General features: G+C 34.1%; 1 protein-coding gene across 2 annotated transcripts in view; it reads left to right on the forward strand.

The window, feature by feature from the left end:
* Positions 1 to 11,992, forward strand: part of AIMP1 (aminoacyl tRNA synthetase complex interacting multifunctional protein 1) — a 34,132-nt gene extending 22,140 nt beyond the window's left edge. For both annotated transcript variants that reach the window (XM_059923377.1, XM_059923378.1), the window contains 2 exons: positions 2,524 to 2,692; positions 11,741 to 11,992. In XM_059923377.1, the coding sequence (XP_059779360.1) occupies positions 2,524 to 2,692; positions 11,741 to 11,907 (336 nt within the window). In that variant the 3' untranslated portion in view covers positions 11,908 to 11,992. The remainder of the gene's footprint in view (positions 1 to 2,523; positions 2,693 to 11,740) is intronic.
* Positions 11,993 to 17,190: the final 5,198 nt, after the last annotated feature.

The raw sequence follows: 17,190 nt of genomic DNA on the forward strand, positions 1-17,190 counted from the left end.
TTCAGTTGATCGGTTTGAATGTAATGAATTCCACCAAAAAGTGCATAAAACTACCAAAAACTTGCAAAAGATCTGTAAATTAAGATCAAATTCATGAACATAGAAGAAATATGTTATTTTTTTCTCAATTTTTAAAAATGTTTTTAGTTTGGTATTTAACATCATTGTTCCATCATGGAATTTTATTCCTTGATTTTTAAAATCATTGTTATATAACTCAGAAAGCACCAATCTAAAATTAAGAAAGCAAGTTTTATTTCTTTATAACTCAAGAAATATTTTCATACCTGAAGAGGAAAGAGGAGAGGGGATCATGAAGATTGAATGCGCAATTTTTAATGGTATTCCTTTATTCATTAAAAATTTGATGTTATGTATTTTATTATTTAGATATTTAAATGTATCTATATTTCCAATGACCGTGGAACGAATCAAAGACAGTAATAGTTTTTAATTTGCTGTTTCTAGACATCTTCTTTAGTAATTTGCATCATTTACCTATTTCCTCTGCCCCATAGTGCTTGAGACATTGCAGAGACCATAGACTTCAACATTAAAATAGTTCTCCCTCTCAGTCCTTTGCCAACTTTGTTGCTTATTGGCTTTGTGAACCTGCATAAATTCCTACATTTATTCATTCCTATTTCTAGATGCTAATATTTATTGAGTACCTACACTGTGCCAGGAACTATTCTAGGCAAGTGAATTAAAATAGAAAGATAGATAGATAGATAGATTTGCTTAAAAAAACCAAAAGCCCTCCCTTTGTGAAGCTCATATCCCTATGAGGGAGTCAGAAAATCATAATATGTAGTGTGTTAAATAGTGATAGATATCAGGAGAAAAATAAAGCAGGGAAAGAATCTAGGAAGTATTGAGGCTAGGAAGATGTTGTCATTTATATAAAGTGGCCATGGAAGACCAAAGAAAGTGATATTTAAGTAAAGGTCTAAGAAAATGAAGAAAGCAAGTCATTCTGTCTGGTGGGAAAGCATTTTCAGGCAGCCCTGAATCAGAAGTATACCTGGGATGTTCAAAGAACAGCAGGAGGCCAGTGTCACTGTAGCAGACTAAATAAGGGGAAATGTCACGGGAGATGAAATCAGAGATAAAGATGCCAAATGATATAGGGTGTTAGAGATCATTGTAAAAACTTGGGCTTTTGTTCTGAGTGAGATGAAAGCCATTGGAGGATTTTTGAGCTAAGGGGTATTATGCTCTGTCTCACATATTAGTAGTATCATCCGGTTGCTTTGTGGAGGGGAGAAAGATTGAATTAAGGAGATCAGTGAAGAAATTTCTCTTATCTGTGAAAAAAAGATAGACTTGGCACATGTGTGTGCTTTTTCTTTTTAACATTCGTTTTGTATAGGACCAGGGCTCCTTTATAACTACTTAGGAAGTTAGGTTCATAAGGAGCCCTGGAGAAAAGAACCAGCTGATCTTGAGCCAGCTCAAATTGGAAAAACTCCTCCTCATTGGAGCTTCAACTTTTTTGTTCTCATAAGTTAGACTTTTTCTTCTCTTCCAAAAGCTATCATTCACAGCCATGACCAAAGCTATTTATATACACATCTGTATCTAACCCAACAAGTCAGTACTGGTAAGCAGTCTATAAAGTAACAGCACTTAGCTCCCCAAAACTGCATACCAAATTTTGTACATTTGTTTATTTTTCTACGGTAAAGGTCCACAGCTCTCATCTGATTCTTAACAGATTGCATCTAGCTAACCCTGTTGTTTTTCTTATACATATTTGCTATAACTTTTTTTTTGAAGTTCCCATATATGTGGCATTTTACAGTTATTTGTTTGAAGAGAATAAGAATTCATGAACACCTCCAAAAAGGGAGCCTTTTAAATTTGAGCCTTAGGCTAATTTTTTTTTAATCATAGAATTTGGGAGTAAATTTGAAGTTTAAAGAAATATTTATGTACTTCTTTAACAAATTATAGAAATAGCCATAATTGTTCATTGTAGTGTGCATAATGCTTGAATTGTTAAATGATCAGTATTTTTTAATTTAGGAAATGAACCTTGCATAGTATTGGAAATGATCAAACATATAGGAGAAAATATGTGCATTTATTTTAGTGCTAATGCTAAGCTAAATGCTTTATATACATGTTATGATTTAATCCTTGTGACAAGTCTTTAATATCATTTCCCTCCTTTTGTGAGGAAACAGGGAGATCAACTTTATACAGCCTCATTGCTAGTACATGACAGATTAAATTCAAAACCAAATCTGTTTCACTCAGCCATTTCTTTATTTATATTTAAGTGACATATTATTGCCTCTGCTGTTTGATCTCTAATGCATTGTCAATTTGTAGAATTTTTTTTCATGTTGATATAAGACTTCTTAATAACATAAAAGATTTTAGACACAGATAAGGATAAAAACAGCCACAAAAATAGGACATTTGATATTTAGCATATTAGATGTACCTTAATATATTCTAGATAAGATTATTCTAAATCTCTAGACATCTTTAATCATCAATTTATATTTCACACAGATGCAAAATCGGATGGTGATTTTACTTTGTAACCTGAAACCTGCAAAGATGAGGGGAGTAGTATCTCAGGCAATGGTGATGTGTGCTAGTTCACCAGAGAAAGTTGAAATCTTGGCACCTCCTAATGGGTCTGTTCCTGGAGACAGAATTACCTTTGATGCTTTCCCTGGTAAGTATTTATTAGTCATTATTTAAAATAGTTTGGGAATCATTGTTCTCAAAGCTATGCTTGGAATGTTTACATTTAAAATCAATCCTGTAAGTGACTTGTAAGACTTGACATTAAATGATCATTATTAGTGATATAATTGAGTTTATTGAGATTGACTCAAGATGGCACAACTGTCTAACTATTCCTTCCCCCTGAACACTCAAATTTCATAAAACACCAGAGAGATTTTACCCTAAGTGAAATACTAATTTTGATACCTCCATAGCAGAAGAATGTCATAAGGATAGAGAACCAATTAATGTGCTACAAAATCATTTAAGCTGTAGATTATCTCAGAATGCAACACAGAAAGATGAAGAGATGAAAAGGGAGGGGGAAATATATAATTCTCAAAGTCGGTCTAGTAATATACTTGCACATGCTTTTACTAGACTTGAGGATTTAGAGGAAATCTCTAAGTAGAAATTCACATTTATTTTAATAATCTAACAGGAAAGTTCATTTCATATTGCTTCTTTTCTGTAGTAAAATGCTCCTGAGATGGATGAAACTTCATAATGCATGAGAACATTTCTTCAAATAGGTCTTTGAAGCAGTAAAGAAAGGATGCTTGGCAGATGTAGAATAAATATTTCTTTCATAAAAGTTGAAGACCTCATAAGAGTAAAAACAGTTAGAAATTAAAAGACTATTTACAGAGGATGTTCATTTGACTGGAGTAAGGAAAAGCAGAAATAAATTAGGGTAACAAGTAGGATTAGGTTTAAAAGTCAAAATTTATTTGGAGATGTATTTGTAAAAACAAATGAGTTTTAATGGAATAGCAAAGCTGATATGATTATATAGTCGTGTTTTTTTAACCCTATGTTAACTGTGTTTGATGAAATATTAAGACATGAAGAATTTTAACATTGGAATAATAAGATTTTATAAAATGGATGAAAGCATGGGTAACTTCCATGAAACTCAGCTCCCACCTCCTAATAAAAAATATACTAATCTAAAAAACATGGGGTTGTTTAACAAGTATCTGTGACTTTGAATCCATGTGTATGTCTTGAACCTTGGTAGATTGGAGATCATGATGGTCTGTGCTCTGAGAACCTTTTTTGGTAAAGCAGGTTTTGGGAAAATCCCAGGCTCAATCATTTCTCAAAGCAGCATGATAGCTTTTGGTTCTAGGAGCACACGATCACCACTCTACTTACTAGGATATCAAAACACTTTGCCAAACTTCATGCTTTTGGGTAGGCCGTCATGTGTGTACCTGACAAACCTGAAATTCTATTTCACTAAGTTGGAATGGAATGAAAATAAAAGCAAACTTTTTCTTTTAAGATTCAGCACACATTGAAGAAAAAAAACAAAAATCTTGGTTTACCCTTTCAGATTAAAATTTGCCTTCCTTTTTATTTAAATATTTAAGATGAGTACATTTTAAGTTTTATTTTTTGATATAAATTGTAGAGTCAGATGTTTAGAACTGGAAGAAATCATCTACTTTAACCCACTATTTTACAAATTTGGAAACTGAGACCCAATAGTACTTAAGTTACTTGTTTAAGGTTATACAGAGTTTGTAGAAGGATCGAACAGTAGATGTGCCTGAATCTCTAATACGATCAGCATTTTTGTTTGTTGATTGTTGCTTGCTGTGAATTCATATGGGCTATCATTAGAGAAGGCTTATAGTTCTTTTATTTCTATGACAGCTTTCATTCCCTTATCTTATAGAATTAACAGATAAATATTTCAGCACTTGAATCAGTTGTTATTATCTGGATGTTACTGTTACGTATATTGAAATTTTTTTTTTTTTTTTTTTTAGTTACTCAGTGATTTAGCATTAGAGATGCTAATAGCCCAGTGTGGATTTCTTGCCTTTATTATATTTTTGAATCTTCCAATCTGTTTGGCTGTTTGTGTGTTTATGTTTACATCATTCCAAAGTCTAATATTTCTTTCATATTCATAGTTTCTCCTTGTGCCTTACCACATGAATATGTAGATAACATATTAAAAAATTTGTAAAGTGAAAGGGAAAAACCTAACATTAAAGTAGCCTATGAGGTTGTTTGAATTATTCTCTTATAACTTATAAAGTGCTTAACCAAGCTGAACAGCATCGAATAATTGATAAACTTGGGGACATGAGGTCTGTTAGTACTAATCCTACTTATGCTTCCACATAGGTTACTGCTTCTGTAGCAGTAAATCTAAAAGGAAATAACAGTTAATACTATGTATGCAACAGACCATTAGTCTTATTGTTTTGGTTTTTTTTTTTCCTTTTCCCAGAGAGAGCCATGATTTATCAGTACTGTATTGTTCAGCATATGTTTTACATTTTAAAGCTTAAGGTGTCTGCTGGTACATTTTGATGTTCACTTGATATGCTCAGTGTCTAGAGATTTACATTTTATGTTATGTATATTAAGTGTGGTATAGAAATTGCAACTGGGGCTCAAACCTTTGAATTGCTATTTGGCCTTGAATAACTATTTTTCCAACTACAAAACCATCACTTCCATAGAGTTTAGAAGATGCCAAATCATATTTTTATAACAATGGCTAAAAACTCTCCCCACTACTTTTTAAAATCTTAAATGTGTGAAGCCATAAATTTTAGTATTTAAATATGGTAACTGGTCCCTAAAGCATCAAGCAACCGAAAACAGTATTACAGGAGACAAAGGCATTGATACCTTTTTTTTTTTTGAGAATGCACTGGTTTTGGTCTAATAATAAATGAGAATTTGCATTTAGACTTCGAACTTCTAAGATCATGCTTATCTCTGTTGATATTGAGTCTTATTAGTAAATATGAGTTTATGGTTAATCTCAAAGCATGTATGATATGTGAAGATCTTTAGCTTCTGGACCCACTTATTCTTTAAAATTAAATTGGGGGTTTTTTTTTGGTATTGAGTGATTTGAGGTTTTTATATATTTTGGATATCAACCCCTTATCAGCAAGTTTGCAAACATCTTCTCTCATTCAGTTGGTTGCCTTTTTGTTTTGTTGATGGTTTACTTTGCTCTGCAAAAACTTTTTAGTTTGATGTAGTCCCATTTGTTTGTTTTTGCTTTTGTTGCCCCTGCCTGAGGACAGACATTCAAAAAAACTATTGCTAAGACTGACCTCAAAGAGTTTACTGCCTGTGTTTTCTTCTAGGCATTTTATGGTTTCAGGACTTACATTTAAGTCTTTAATCCATTTTGAGTTTATTATTGTATATAGTGTAAGAAAGTGGTCAAGTCTGATTCTTTTGCATGTAGCTGTCCAGTTTTCCCAACACCATTTATGGAAGAGACTACCTCTTCCCCATTGTATATTCTTGCCTCCTTTGTTGTAGATTAATTGATGCTATGAGTGTCAGTTCATTTCTGGGCTCTCAATTCTGTTCTGTTCATCTATGTGTCTGGTTTTGTGGCAGTACCATCCTGTTTTGATTACTGCAGCTTTGTAGTATAGTTTCAAGTTCAGTGTAGTTCAGTTGTGACCCCTCCTTGTTCTTCTTTCTCAAAATAGCTTTGGCTATTCGAGGGCTTTTGTGTTTCCATACACATTTTAGGATTAGTTGTTCTACTTCTATGAAAAATGCTGCGGGTATTTTGATAGAGATTGAATTGAATCCATAGATTGCTTAGAGTAGTATGGACCTTTTAGCAATATTGATTCTTCCAATCCGTGAGCACAGTATAACTTTCCATTTATTTGTGTCATCTTCAGTTTCTTTCCTCAGTGACAAAGAGTTTTCAGAGTCAGGCGTTTCTACTCCTTGGTTAAATTTAGTCCTAGGTATTTTATTCTTTTTGATGCAGTTGTAAATGGGGCAAGGATGTGGAGAAAAGGGAACCTTTCTACACTGTTGGTGGGAATGTAAATTGTTGCAGCCACTATGGAAAACAGTATGGAGGTTCCTCAAAAAACTAAAGGTAGAATTACCATGTGGTCCAGAAATTTCACTTCTGGTTATTTATCTGAAGAAAATAAAAACACTAACTCGGAAAACACACCTGTGTTCATTGTAGCAGTATTTATAATAACCAAGATATGGAAGCAGCCCAAGTGTCCATTGATAGATAAATGGATAAAGAAGATGTGGTGTATGTGTGTGGTGTGTGTGTGCGCACGTGCGCGTATGCACGCACACACATACACAATGGAATATTACTCAACCATTAAAAAGAATGAAATCTTTGTGGACCTTGAGGGTATTATGCTTATTAGTGAAATAAGTCAGAGAAAGACAAATACCATATGATTTCACTTTGTGGAATCTGAAAACCACAGCAAACAAAACAAAACAGATTCATAGATACAGAGGACAAACTGCAGTTTGATAGTTTGATAGTTGCTAGAGGGGAGGAGGGTGGGGGGGACAGACGAAATAGGTGAAGGAGGTAAAGAGGTACAAACTTCTGGCTATAAAAGAAGTAAGTCATGGGGATGTAATGTATACATAGGGAGTACAGTCAATAATATTGTAACAACTTTGTATGGTGATGGACAGTAAATGATCTTATTGCAGTGGTCAGTTCATAATGTATAAAAATATCTAATCACTGTGTTGTACACCTGAAACTAATATAATTTTTTTTAATTAAAAAAAAAAGCCTGTCTATATTTGATTCTCTTCCTTAAGACCTATTTCAATCAGGCTTCTCTCTCCACTATTCCACCATAATTGCTCTGGTCAAGATCACCAATTTACTCCCTGTAGCTAAATCCATGGCTAGTTAGTTCTCAGTCCTTTTCTTAATTAACTTTGACTTGGCTTCTGACACCACACTTGCATGGTGGTCCTCATGCTTCATTGGCTGCTCTGCTCATCTCCTTTGCTGATTCTTCCTCACCTCCCTGACCTCTTAATTGGAATACCTCAGACCTTGATCCTTGACCTCTTCTCTTTTTCCATGCTTGGCCTCTTTTTCTTTCCATGTTCATTCCTTTGGCTATTTTATTCAGTCACTTGTCCAGCTACCTACGAGACTTCTTCACTAACATGTCCCAGGGGAGAAGAATGTATATCCCAGTCTTCTCCCTAGATTTCCCTTTTGCATACATCTTCTTCAGAAAATCCTAGTGGCTGTACCTTCTGAACATATCTGGAGTGATTCTCATCATCTCTACCTCCACCACTTTGGTCCTGACATCACCGTCTCTTATCTGGGTAATTGCAAAAGGTTTCTAACTGATCGCTCTGCTTTTGCCCTTGCCCTTCTTCCGTCTATTTTCAGTTATAGCCTACAGGGTGATGTAGGTCAGATATATTAGTCCTCTGCAAAAAACTATTAAAAAGCTTTCCATTTGAGCCAGAATACAGATACAGGTCCTTACAATGGCCTCTCATTATTTCATTAACCTCATGTACTTCAGCTGCTCCTCAATCACCCTAGTTGAGCCACTGTCTCTTTCCCCAGGTAGCTACATGGCTTGGTCCCTCATCTTATTCAAATCTTTCAGATGTCTCCTTATTTGTTTTATTTTTCTCCAAAACACTTATCATCATCAGATAAACTGTACATTATTTATTTTCTGCCCACATGGAAATGTAAGCATCATGAAATCAAGATTTTTGTTGTTATTATTCACTAGTATATTCCAACCATCCAGAAAAATGTCAGGCATAGAGTAGGAGGTCAGTAAGTTGGTTATTGAATAAACAGAAAGAAACATACTAGTAAAACATGTTTTAAAGAACCCCCCCCAAACCCTCCAGTATTTGAAGAACAGACCTGAGGATCCATCTTCATTATTTCCAAGATCATTCCTATCAAATCAACAAACCACTTTTCTCTGTTGATTAGCTCTGTAAAATTAATTGATCCCTATTTGCAAAGTTATACTTTAGTTTTTGCATCACAAAAGGTGATAGTTACAATTATTATAGTTCAAAAGCTCAATTAATGAAACATAAAATAATTAAGTTGGTGCTAAGCTTTTCATGGTCTTGACATATCAGGGAAGCTGATGACTCTGGAATTTATGTTTATTGCTTTTTGTAGTTTTTAAACGCTGAGATGGTAGTCACAGCTTTTTACATCTGTACAAACTCCTTTCTGAGCTAGTTCCTGTTGCCTGTGTGTTTTGTTTAGATTGAGTTATCTTAAAGTAATCTCTGAATGATTAGTTCTCTTACAATACGTGTAACCATTTCCACATGGTGATTATTGGCATGTGTTTAGCAATTACAGAGACTACAGTTTTCAGCTTTAAGAACTTTTGTTGATATCATCACTTTGTTTGGATAGCCATGCCAAAAAAAGAAAGGGGGGGTGGAAATTAGGAAAATAAGATTTAGAAGAAGATTATAACACATAGGGATGATGAGAGAAAGGAAAGGAGGGAGGGAGGGCGAGAAAATTAGGAAAATAAGATTTAGAAGAAGGATATAACACAGAGGAATGATGAAAGGCTTCTCTGGAAATAGAGTTCATTTTTAAAAATTGTTTAAAATATTAGGTATGCTTTTTTGTGAGAGGTGATTTAAACTTTCATTTTAAACTTGCTTTATACCTTACCAAATAGTGTATTATTGAGAAACATGAATAAACCACAAGGTTAACACTCCATCCAAGACTTTTCAACTCTGATTTATATTCAGTGATCGTAATTTGGCAAGTTTTAATTACAATCTCAAAATTTTAGTGGTCTGAATCATTATTTCATTTACTGACTCGTTAAAGTCTTGCAGCCACATTCGGAATGTTCAGGTATTGAGCCTGTTGTGTTAAAAGCAACAATCAAGAGTGGGAGGTTCTTCTCATAGTTTCTAGTTCATTTTTAGTTAAAATCTTTATCCCTTGAACATTATTACAGTCTTACGTAAGAAGTTTAAAACCTTCAGATCTTGTTCCACAAGTGCTGGGTGACCTAGGAACCTTTCTGAGCCCAGCTTTTTCATCTGTAAGAAAAGCTTTTTAATGGTATGTATTTCTTGTGAGTTTTGTGAGGTTTAACTTTTGAAACACTTAGCTACCTGCCTGGTGTTTTAAGCTCTTAGCTATTACTTTTGTGCCTCTATTTCCTCATCTGTAAAGCGGGGGTAATTAATAGTATTTATTTAGTATACTGAGAGGATTAAATGAGTAAATATATGTAAAGCACATAGTGCAGTGCCTGGCACATAGTAAGCACTATGTAAGTGTAGTGTTATGTATTATAATGATTATTATTTTCTATACATATCAGTGTCTTCCTAGATCTGACAAGCTTAAGTTTGTGCTGCACCACAGCTTGTTGTACTTGGGGCTTATGTCTGCATTCAGCAAAAATTTACCCACACAATCTGTGGTCTTGATAAGAAGCTTTTACACAAACCTGAGACAATCTGCTTCTTGAATTCATTATCAGTTTGGGAATATCTTTTTTTGGGTTCAAGGTGGGGGGATCCAGAGTTAGTACTCAGGCCCTCCTGAACAGTGTGTCTGGTCTCAGCTTTTACAGAATTCTGGAATGCCCACTTCCCCACATGATCTGTGTATAAACAAAGTAGGATTATGCTCTTAGACTAACCAATGGCTTGGTGAAAAAAAATAAAAATTTTATAGATACTTTATATATTGGAATTTTTTCTGTTCTGTTTATTAATTAGTTTCTCTGTTGTCCAATCAAATAATCAAATGCTCTTAAAGGAGTACGAAAAATCCTTATCTTTTATACTAGACAGTCTCTTCAGTTTTAGTTTCACTGCCTGTTCTTCTACTGTAGATACATTATTCAATTAACTGTTCTGTCATCTCTGAAAACCTACATATCAGGACAGTTTTGTATATTTTTGCCAGTTTCAGGGTAGTTTCTGAAGAGCTAATAAAAAGATCTAGAAAGTTATATTTCTATTATTACTTAGTTATACTTAAGCAGTATTTTTGTTGTTACCTCCAGGGAAATCATTTTCCATTTGAAACTAACACTTAAGGGATTCGTTACTTCTCTTCATTGTTTCTTAAACTGATTCTTCATTTCAAAAGTTATTGAACATCCTCAGCTACTAAAATCATGTTACATTCAACTTTACTCTCTTCTTCCTCATCATTCATTAAATAGAGGGATTGCTTGGTATATTGGTAGTTTTTAAGCCTAGACCAGATATGTTCTACAATGTGTTTGTCTTTTATTGATTGTAAACTTTATAATGTGAGTTACGGTAAAGAGAGGGGATAGGATATTATCCACTTGTAAAAGTGTTGTTTGTTCCTTTTCAGAAGATAATTTATTAGGAGGCAAGGTGCTGTACTAACAGAGTAAGGGCTTTGGTGTCAAATCTCACTCTGCTTGTTGATTGTGTGACTTTGAGCAGCTTATCTTCTCTGAGCCCCAGTTTCTTTATATTTAAAACTAGAGTCAGTGTTGTTCTGTGAATTGCACGCAGCAACATATATTCCTGGTGCTTAGAAAATGCTAGTCCTGTCTCCTTATTCTTCCTTTCTCTTTCCATCTCACCAAGTGGAATGGGCAGCAGATGAAACCCAGAGTAGTTATTATATTTAGCTAGATAACCCCAACATTTAAGCCATTCTCCAGTATTGTAAGAAATCTTTAAGTACTCTAGCAGCGATCTAGTCATTTATTTTTTATGTTGAAACAAATAGTAAAGCATAAGCTGCTTCTGCCATGTGTAAAAATATAACACATCAAATTATGCTCTCATCTGTTCAAAATCTTTCTTTATATGTAGTGATAAAATTAGTATCTTGTATTTTCATTCTAATCATTTGTATTTTCGTTCTAATCATTTCATTCTAATCTAATTAGAATGAATCATTCCAATTCATTGAGCTATATTACCTGTAAAACTGTTTATTGTAAGAGTAAAAAATAATATCTTTAACGTTTGTAAGGAAATGACAAAATATTTTATTTTACCAATCAAGAATATAAATTGCCGACATAGTAAAAATAAAATAAGTGTTAAAAGTAAACGTTTAAATCCTGATCCGGCCTAAAGATCAGAAATTGTATTCAAGACAATTCACTAGAAATTTCTATGGACAGTTTATTAATATGTTAGCTATGTATTTTTTTTCCTCCCCCAACAGGAGAGCCTGACAAGGAGCTGAATCCTAAGAAGAAGATTTGGGAGCAGATCCAGCCTGATCTTTACACTAATGACGAATGTGTGGCTACATACAAAGGAGCTCCCTTTGAGGTGAAAGGGAAGGGAGTCTGTAGGGCTCAAACTATGGCCAACAGTGGAATAAAATAAAATCAAACACTTCAGTTACTGAAGTACATTAGAGAAAACTTAACAATAAAAAGAAATATATTTGTCACTTGTACCTAAACTATAACTGGCTCATTTTTGTGTTATTTCTCTTCTAGACTTGAGTAGTCTTTTACCTGGTATATATTGTTTTCAATTAATTAGAGAAACACTACATTTTTACCGATGGTTTTTGATCCTTTATGATACAGGGAGGAATTTGCCTGTGTTTCATGATGATTTATGTTTTAGTGAGGATGTTGGCTAGCACATTGCTTTTTCTTTATACATTTAGGTAACTTGAACTAGATTAACATTTAGTTTCTTATTTGTAGGCACATGTTGCATGCAATTTGAAGCCCTTGTATTTTTAGTATCTGTATTATAAACGCCCTCTCCTCTTTAAAAAGAAAAGTTAGAATTTTTGTCAGGCTTATTAACTAGTCTATATTGTAATGGTATTGAAAATGACCAACTGTTGATTCTAGAGAGCCGAACAACGTGAACGCTAGGAGACATGGCATTTGAACATTATTGCTGTTGCTTACCAAAGTAACCCAGACTTATATACTTAAGGTGACTTTTTTAAAAGACTGAAACTTCCAACTGTGTAGTGAACTTATTCTTTCCATTTAACAAAATAATTAGTAATAAATTTTGACTAATTCTAAAGAATAAACACATTGCAAAGTGTTGCCAATGTAGTTCCCAATAAATTGACTGTAAACACGGTCCACTTTTTTATTCTAGGTGACTTCAAAGATTCTTTGGATACCTAATAAAAGATTATAGCTTTTATCTTTAGAAGAGCATTTAAGGTTGATATCTTTTATTTTTTCATGTACCATCATACTGTCAATATATAAAAGAAATTGTAGCCAGAAATTTAACATACATATGTATAAAGTTGTCAAATGTGTATTTTCACTCATCTTACAGATATTGTAGGAACAGTGAAAATTAACTTAGGCACTATGAGCTTCAAGTTCACCAGCCTTGAGATGACGACTGAGATACCAAAAAAGAAATGCATCTATGGAGGTAGGAATATCTATTCTAAAAGAAAAATGACACATACCAATATTCTAGCACTGTTGCTGTTTATAGCCTACAATAAGAAGGAGAGGCAAAACAAAAACTTTTAAAACAACCCTACATGCTAAGTTATAAAAAGTATCATTTATTTAAGTCCGTGGAGTTCTCTGGTAGGCCAAGATGTGGTACCATCATAGAAATTTTATCTTCTTTATGAAAAACTGAATATTAACAGAGCATCATTAGCATCTATCTGTTGATAACTAAATACAAATGACTTTCCAAAGTTTTGTACTTGAGATATGTTATTCTTCCGGGAATAAAGACTTTTTGTGAGTCTGTATTTTCTGATTTTTCCCAATTATATTACATTTCTATAAATAATTCTAATATAATTTAAAGAATGTTTCAACTGTTTAGATAGTTGAACTATTTATTCCCAATTTTTCAAGTTACATAAAAGCATTACTCAATCAAGTTATCCACTTAGCTCCATTCAGTCGTTATTTTTACAGAAAACTTAATTCTGTTTTATTTGTATTGCTGGGATGAGAGAACTCTTACAGAATCAACAAAAAATGATGACATTGTTAGTGAACTGGACATAATCCTTCTGGCTTCTGACTGGTATTCAGCCCGTTAAGAATTTCAACAGTAGGAGATGGTGTTAGGTCACAGACTAAACAGCTAGTGCCTCTTGACATCTATTTATGTATTGCAAAGTAAACCAGAAAAAAAAGCTGACCTTCCCCCAAGATAATTTCTCGTGCAGTGTTGACCCACTATCTTATAGTGACTATTGACAGGACTAACTTTTCTTATATATAGAAATTCCATGTGTATTATTCTTATGAGATGAATCATTTTCAGGACATGTTAATTTTAATATATAATTGGCAATTTTTTCTGCCTTCTATGAAGAACATTAAGTATTCTATGAGTACAAGAATATTAAGTGCCCACCAAACAGATAATTTGTTGTTGCTTTTTAAAAAATATGTAAATTCTCATTTACACTATTTACAAAATATTCAGAGTAACTCACTGAAGTTTAATAAGCACATCAGCAAGACGGAGGGTGTGTATAGGGCCTCAGAGAATGTTAGTTTAATGAGGTTCCAAAATCTGGGTCTTTGCAGGTCCAAAAACCTGCATTTGTGCATGACTGTTATAGATGCTAAGTAGTCTGTAGAGCTTAGTAGTATTGGTTTTGAATCCAGATTACCTAGTTTTGATTCCATCTATACAACTTAAACGCCTGTGTGATCTTGGGCAACTGTTTAGCCTCCATATACCTTACTTTCCTCATCTGTAAGATGGGTATAATAATAGTACTTACCTCATTGAGTTGTGAGGGTATATATTATGTTACACATAATAGAGGTATATAATGTTAATATCAGTTTATGATAAGAATGTTCCTTTCCTGAAACTAGTGTTCCTGTCTCTCTGTCCCCTTCCGTGGTATCACATTTCCTGAGAAGTGAATTTTTGTTCAGAAGATTACTTGGTGTATATGAAATGAACAGAGTTTCTTAAGGAATATTTCATACAGGCCCTGTCTTTCAACAGACCTGATTGTTCCGCTATACCAGATGTAGTATCTCTCCCCTCGCTAGAGATGTTTTTTACTGAAACTTTCTCTTCCCGCCCTGCACTCCCACTGAAATCCATGTTTTAGGTATTTAGACGCTGGTCAGCCCTGTTCATTGATGCCCTTTCACTGGTTTAATATTATTGATAAAGTTTCAAATAGTTTTGCAATTTTCTTAGACTAGAAAGACAATACTTCTAACTATTGTGTGTTAATGTAACAAATAAAAGCAATTGTATTTTTAAGTTCTTGGCAGGTGGAGGATCACCTCACTATCGCTTATGAGAAGGACATTAAAGGGGCATGAGTATACTTAATTTTCTAGGGAAATTATATGTTGTACCTTTAAAAATGTAAAAATATCAAAGTGTGCAGTGTTAGCTGTGTACTTTGGCTACATAAATTGTGACACAGTCCTGGTTCTAAGTGCTGTGCAATGGTGTGTAGACTAAAACTTTATTGCCAAGATACAAAATAAAAACTAGTGAAGCAAATTAATGTAACACACCTACAAATAATATTGCAAATTGCTGTCTTGTGGAGAGAGCTTTGCCTTCCAAGTGAGGGGGATATATTAATAATATCTGTCTAATGTCATGGATTTTATTGTAGAATTATTAGTAAGATATTTAATGCTTTATAGCTAGCTAAGTAGTTTCAACACATCTTTTCAATTTAACTCCCTAGAGGTAAGCCAGCTATTTTACCCCAAAGAATCAACAGAAAATTTACATAAATGCTGGTGCTAAGGTATAACTAGCCGAAACCTAGATTTTACTAATATTCTGCTTTTCTCCATTATAATATGCTTTCTTTCTCAAATAGTCATGTGGTTTCTTATATTTGAATGAGAAGTTTAACTTCTCTTTTGTCTAAACTGTAGGGAAAGATAATAATAAGTTTTAAAAAACCCTAAATTTCATTAGTTCATGTAAGGAGATTAAGGCAGCTCCTTTAGTGGAGTACTTAAGCGATTTTAAAGGGAGAGAAGAGGTCATTAAACACTCCTTTGGAGTGGTTACAAAGAGAATTTATCAAGTTTTTTCTTTTTGCTGAGGAAATTCTTAGGAAGAATCACTTGGCAAAACTAGGCTGCCGCTGCTGGCAGCTGTTGGCTTTCTAAAGAACTGTGTGTGTGCCTTGATTCTTTGAGTACACTCTTGTCGAGGGCACTGATCCTGTAATGACAGTCTATCCCAGAAGTCTACTTAAGAAGGATATCACTAAGTTCTAGATAGATAGATAGATTGATAGAAAAAGTATGTGCTTAAACCAGGAACACCTCTATAGTTGTACACATCTGCAGTGCTTTTTGGGTGATAACCCAAAGTTTTACAATAATAATGAAAACAAAGATAGTTGCTAATGGCTAATATGCCTCTATGCAAAACTGGATCTTCTTCAGACACCAACTTTTTGGAATGGAAAAGAATTAGTAATTTATATATACATTGTTGCTTATCGTACTTCTTATAGTTACGGTTCTAACTTTGGATGAGTTTTGGCAGAGATAATTCATAGGAGTATAACTGTAAAAAAAATTAGAGAAAGGACCCAGAACAATGAAATAATTGTTAGTTTGAAAGTGAGCCATCTGGAATTTCAGAGTATGAATTAATTATTGTACATTATATTTTTTCACCCTTATGTATTCCCTTGTTCAGTTTTTTCCCTTCCCCTTCGTTACTCCCACCCCCTTCCTAACATACCCTATTCCCAGTTCTCTGGCTTTTTGAGTAAAATATGCGTGTAAGTGTTATTTTATGTCTTCATCAACATCATTTCCTATCTGGCAGGCTATTGTCCTTAGCAACAGCAGCAGAAACAAACCTGGGGCTCGATAATTGCAAGAAAAAAGAATAATCCTTTTAAATGAAAAGGCTAACTACTCTTCTTTTTTTTTTTTTTTTTTTTTTTTAAATTTATTTATTTTATTATTTTATTTTATTTATTTCTTGTTTCTGGCTGCGTTGGGTCTCCGTTGCTGCACGCGGGGCTTTCTCTAGTTGCGGTGAGTGGGGGCTTCACATTGCGGTGGCTTCTCTTGTTGTGGAGCACGGGCTCTAGGCGTGCAGGCTTCAGTAGTTGTGGCATGTGGGCTCAGCAGTTGTGGCTCGCAGGCTCTAGAGCACAGGCTCAGTAGTTGTGGCACACGGGCTTAGTTGCTCCGCGGCATGTGGGATCTTCCTGGACCAGGGCTTGAACCCATGTCCCCTGCATTGGCAGGTGGATTCTTAACCACTGAGCCACCAGGGAAGCCCTAACTACTCTTCTTGACTATCCTATTGCTACATAATGCATATAGAATTGTTCAAATAGCAGTTATTAATGTCTGCTCATTTCTTCAGTGGCATTCACGTGATGAGCCTTCACATCAAGGCTGCTCTGACAAAGTTTTACATTTGTTTTTGTAAATGGCCTCGTTAGAATATCATACATCCCAGTAGAGAAATGTTCTCAATATATGCATCCACTTAACTTTTCAGCCCTAAGATATTTGGCTGATACTTGTTAATTTAAAACCCCACTCAGCTTTTCACAACTGGGGAATTTGGAAAGAACAGTGCAGGAGTCATCCAAAATCAACACCACAATTTGATTTCTCTTTGAAAAAGATTAATGAAAAATGCAAATAGAAAGTCACTTTTAATAAGTTT

This window comes from Balaenoptera ricei, chromosome 5 (genome assembly GCF_028023285.1).
Source record: "Balaenoptera ricei isolate mBalRic1 chromosome 5, mBalRic1.hap2, whole genome shotgun sequence".
Taxonomy (NCBI): domain Eukaryota; kingdom Metazoa; phylum Chordata; class Mammalia; order Artiodactyla; family Balaenopteridae; genus Balaenoptera; species Balaenoptera ricei.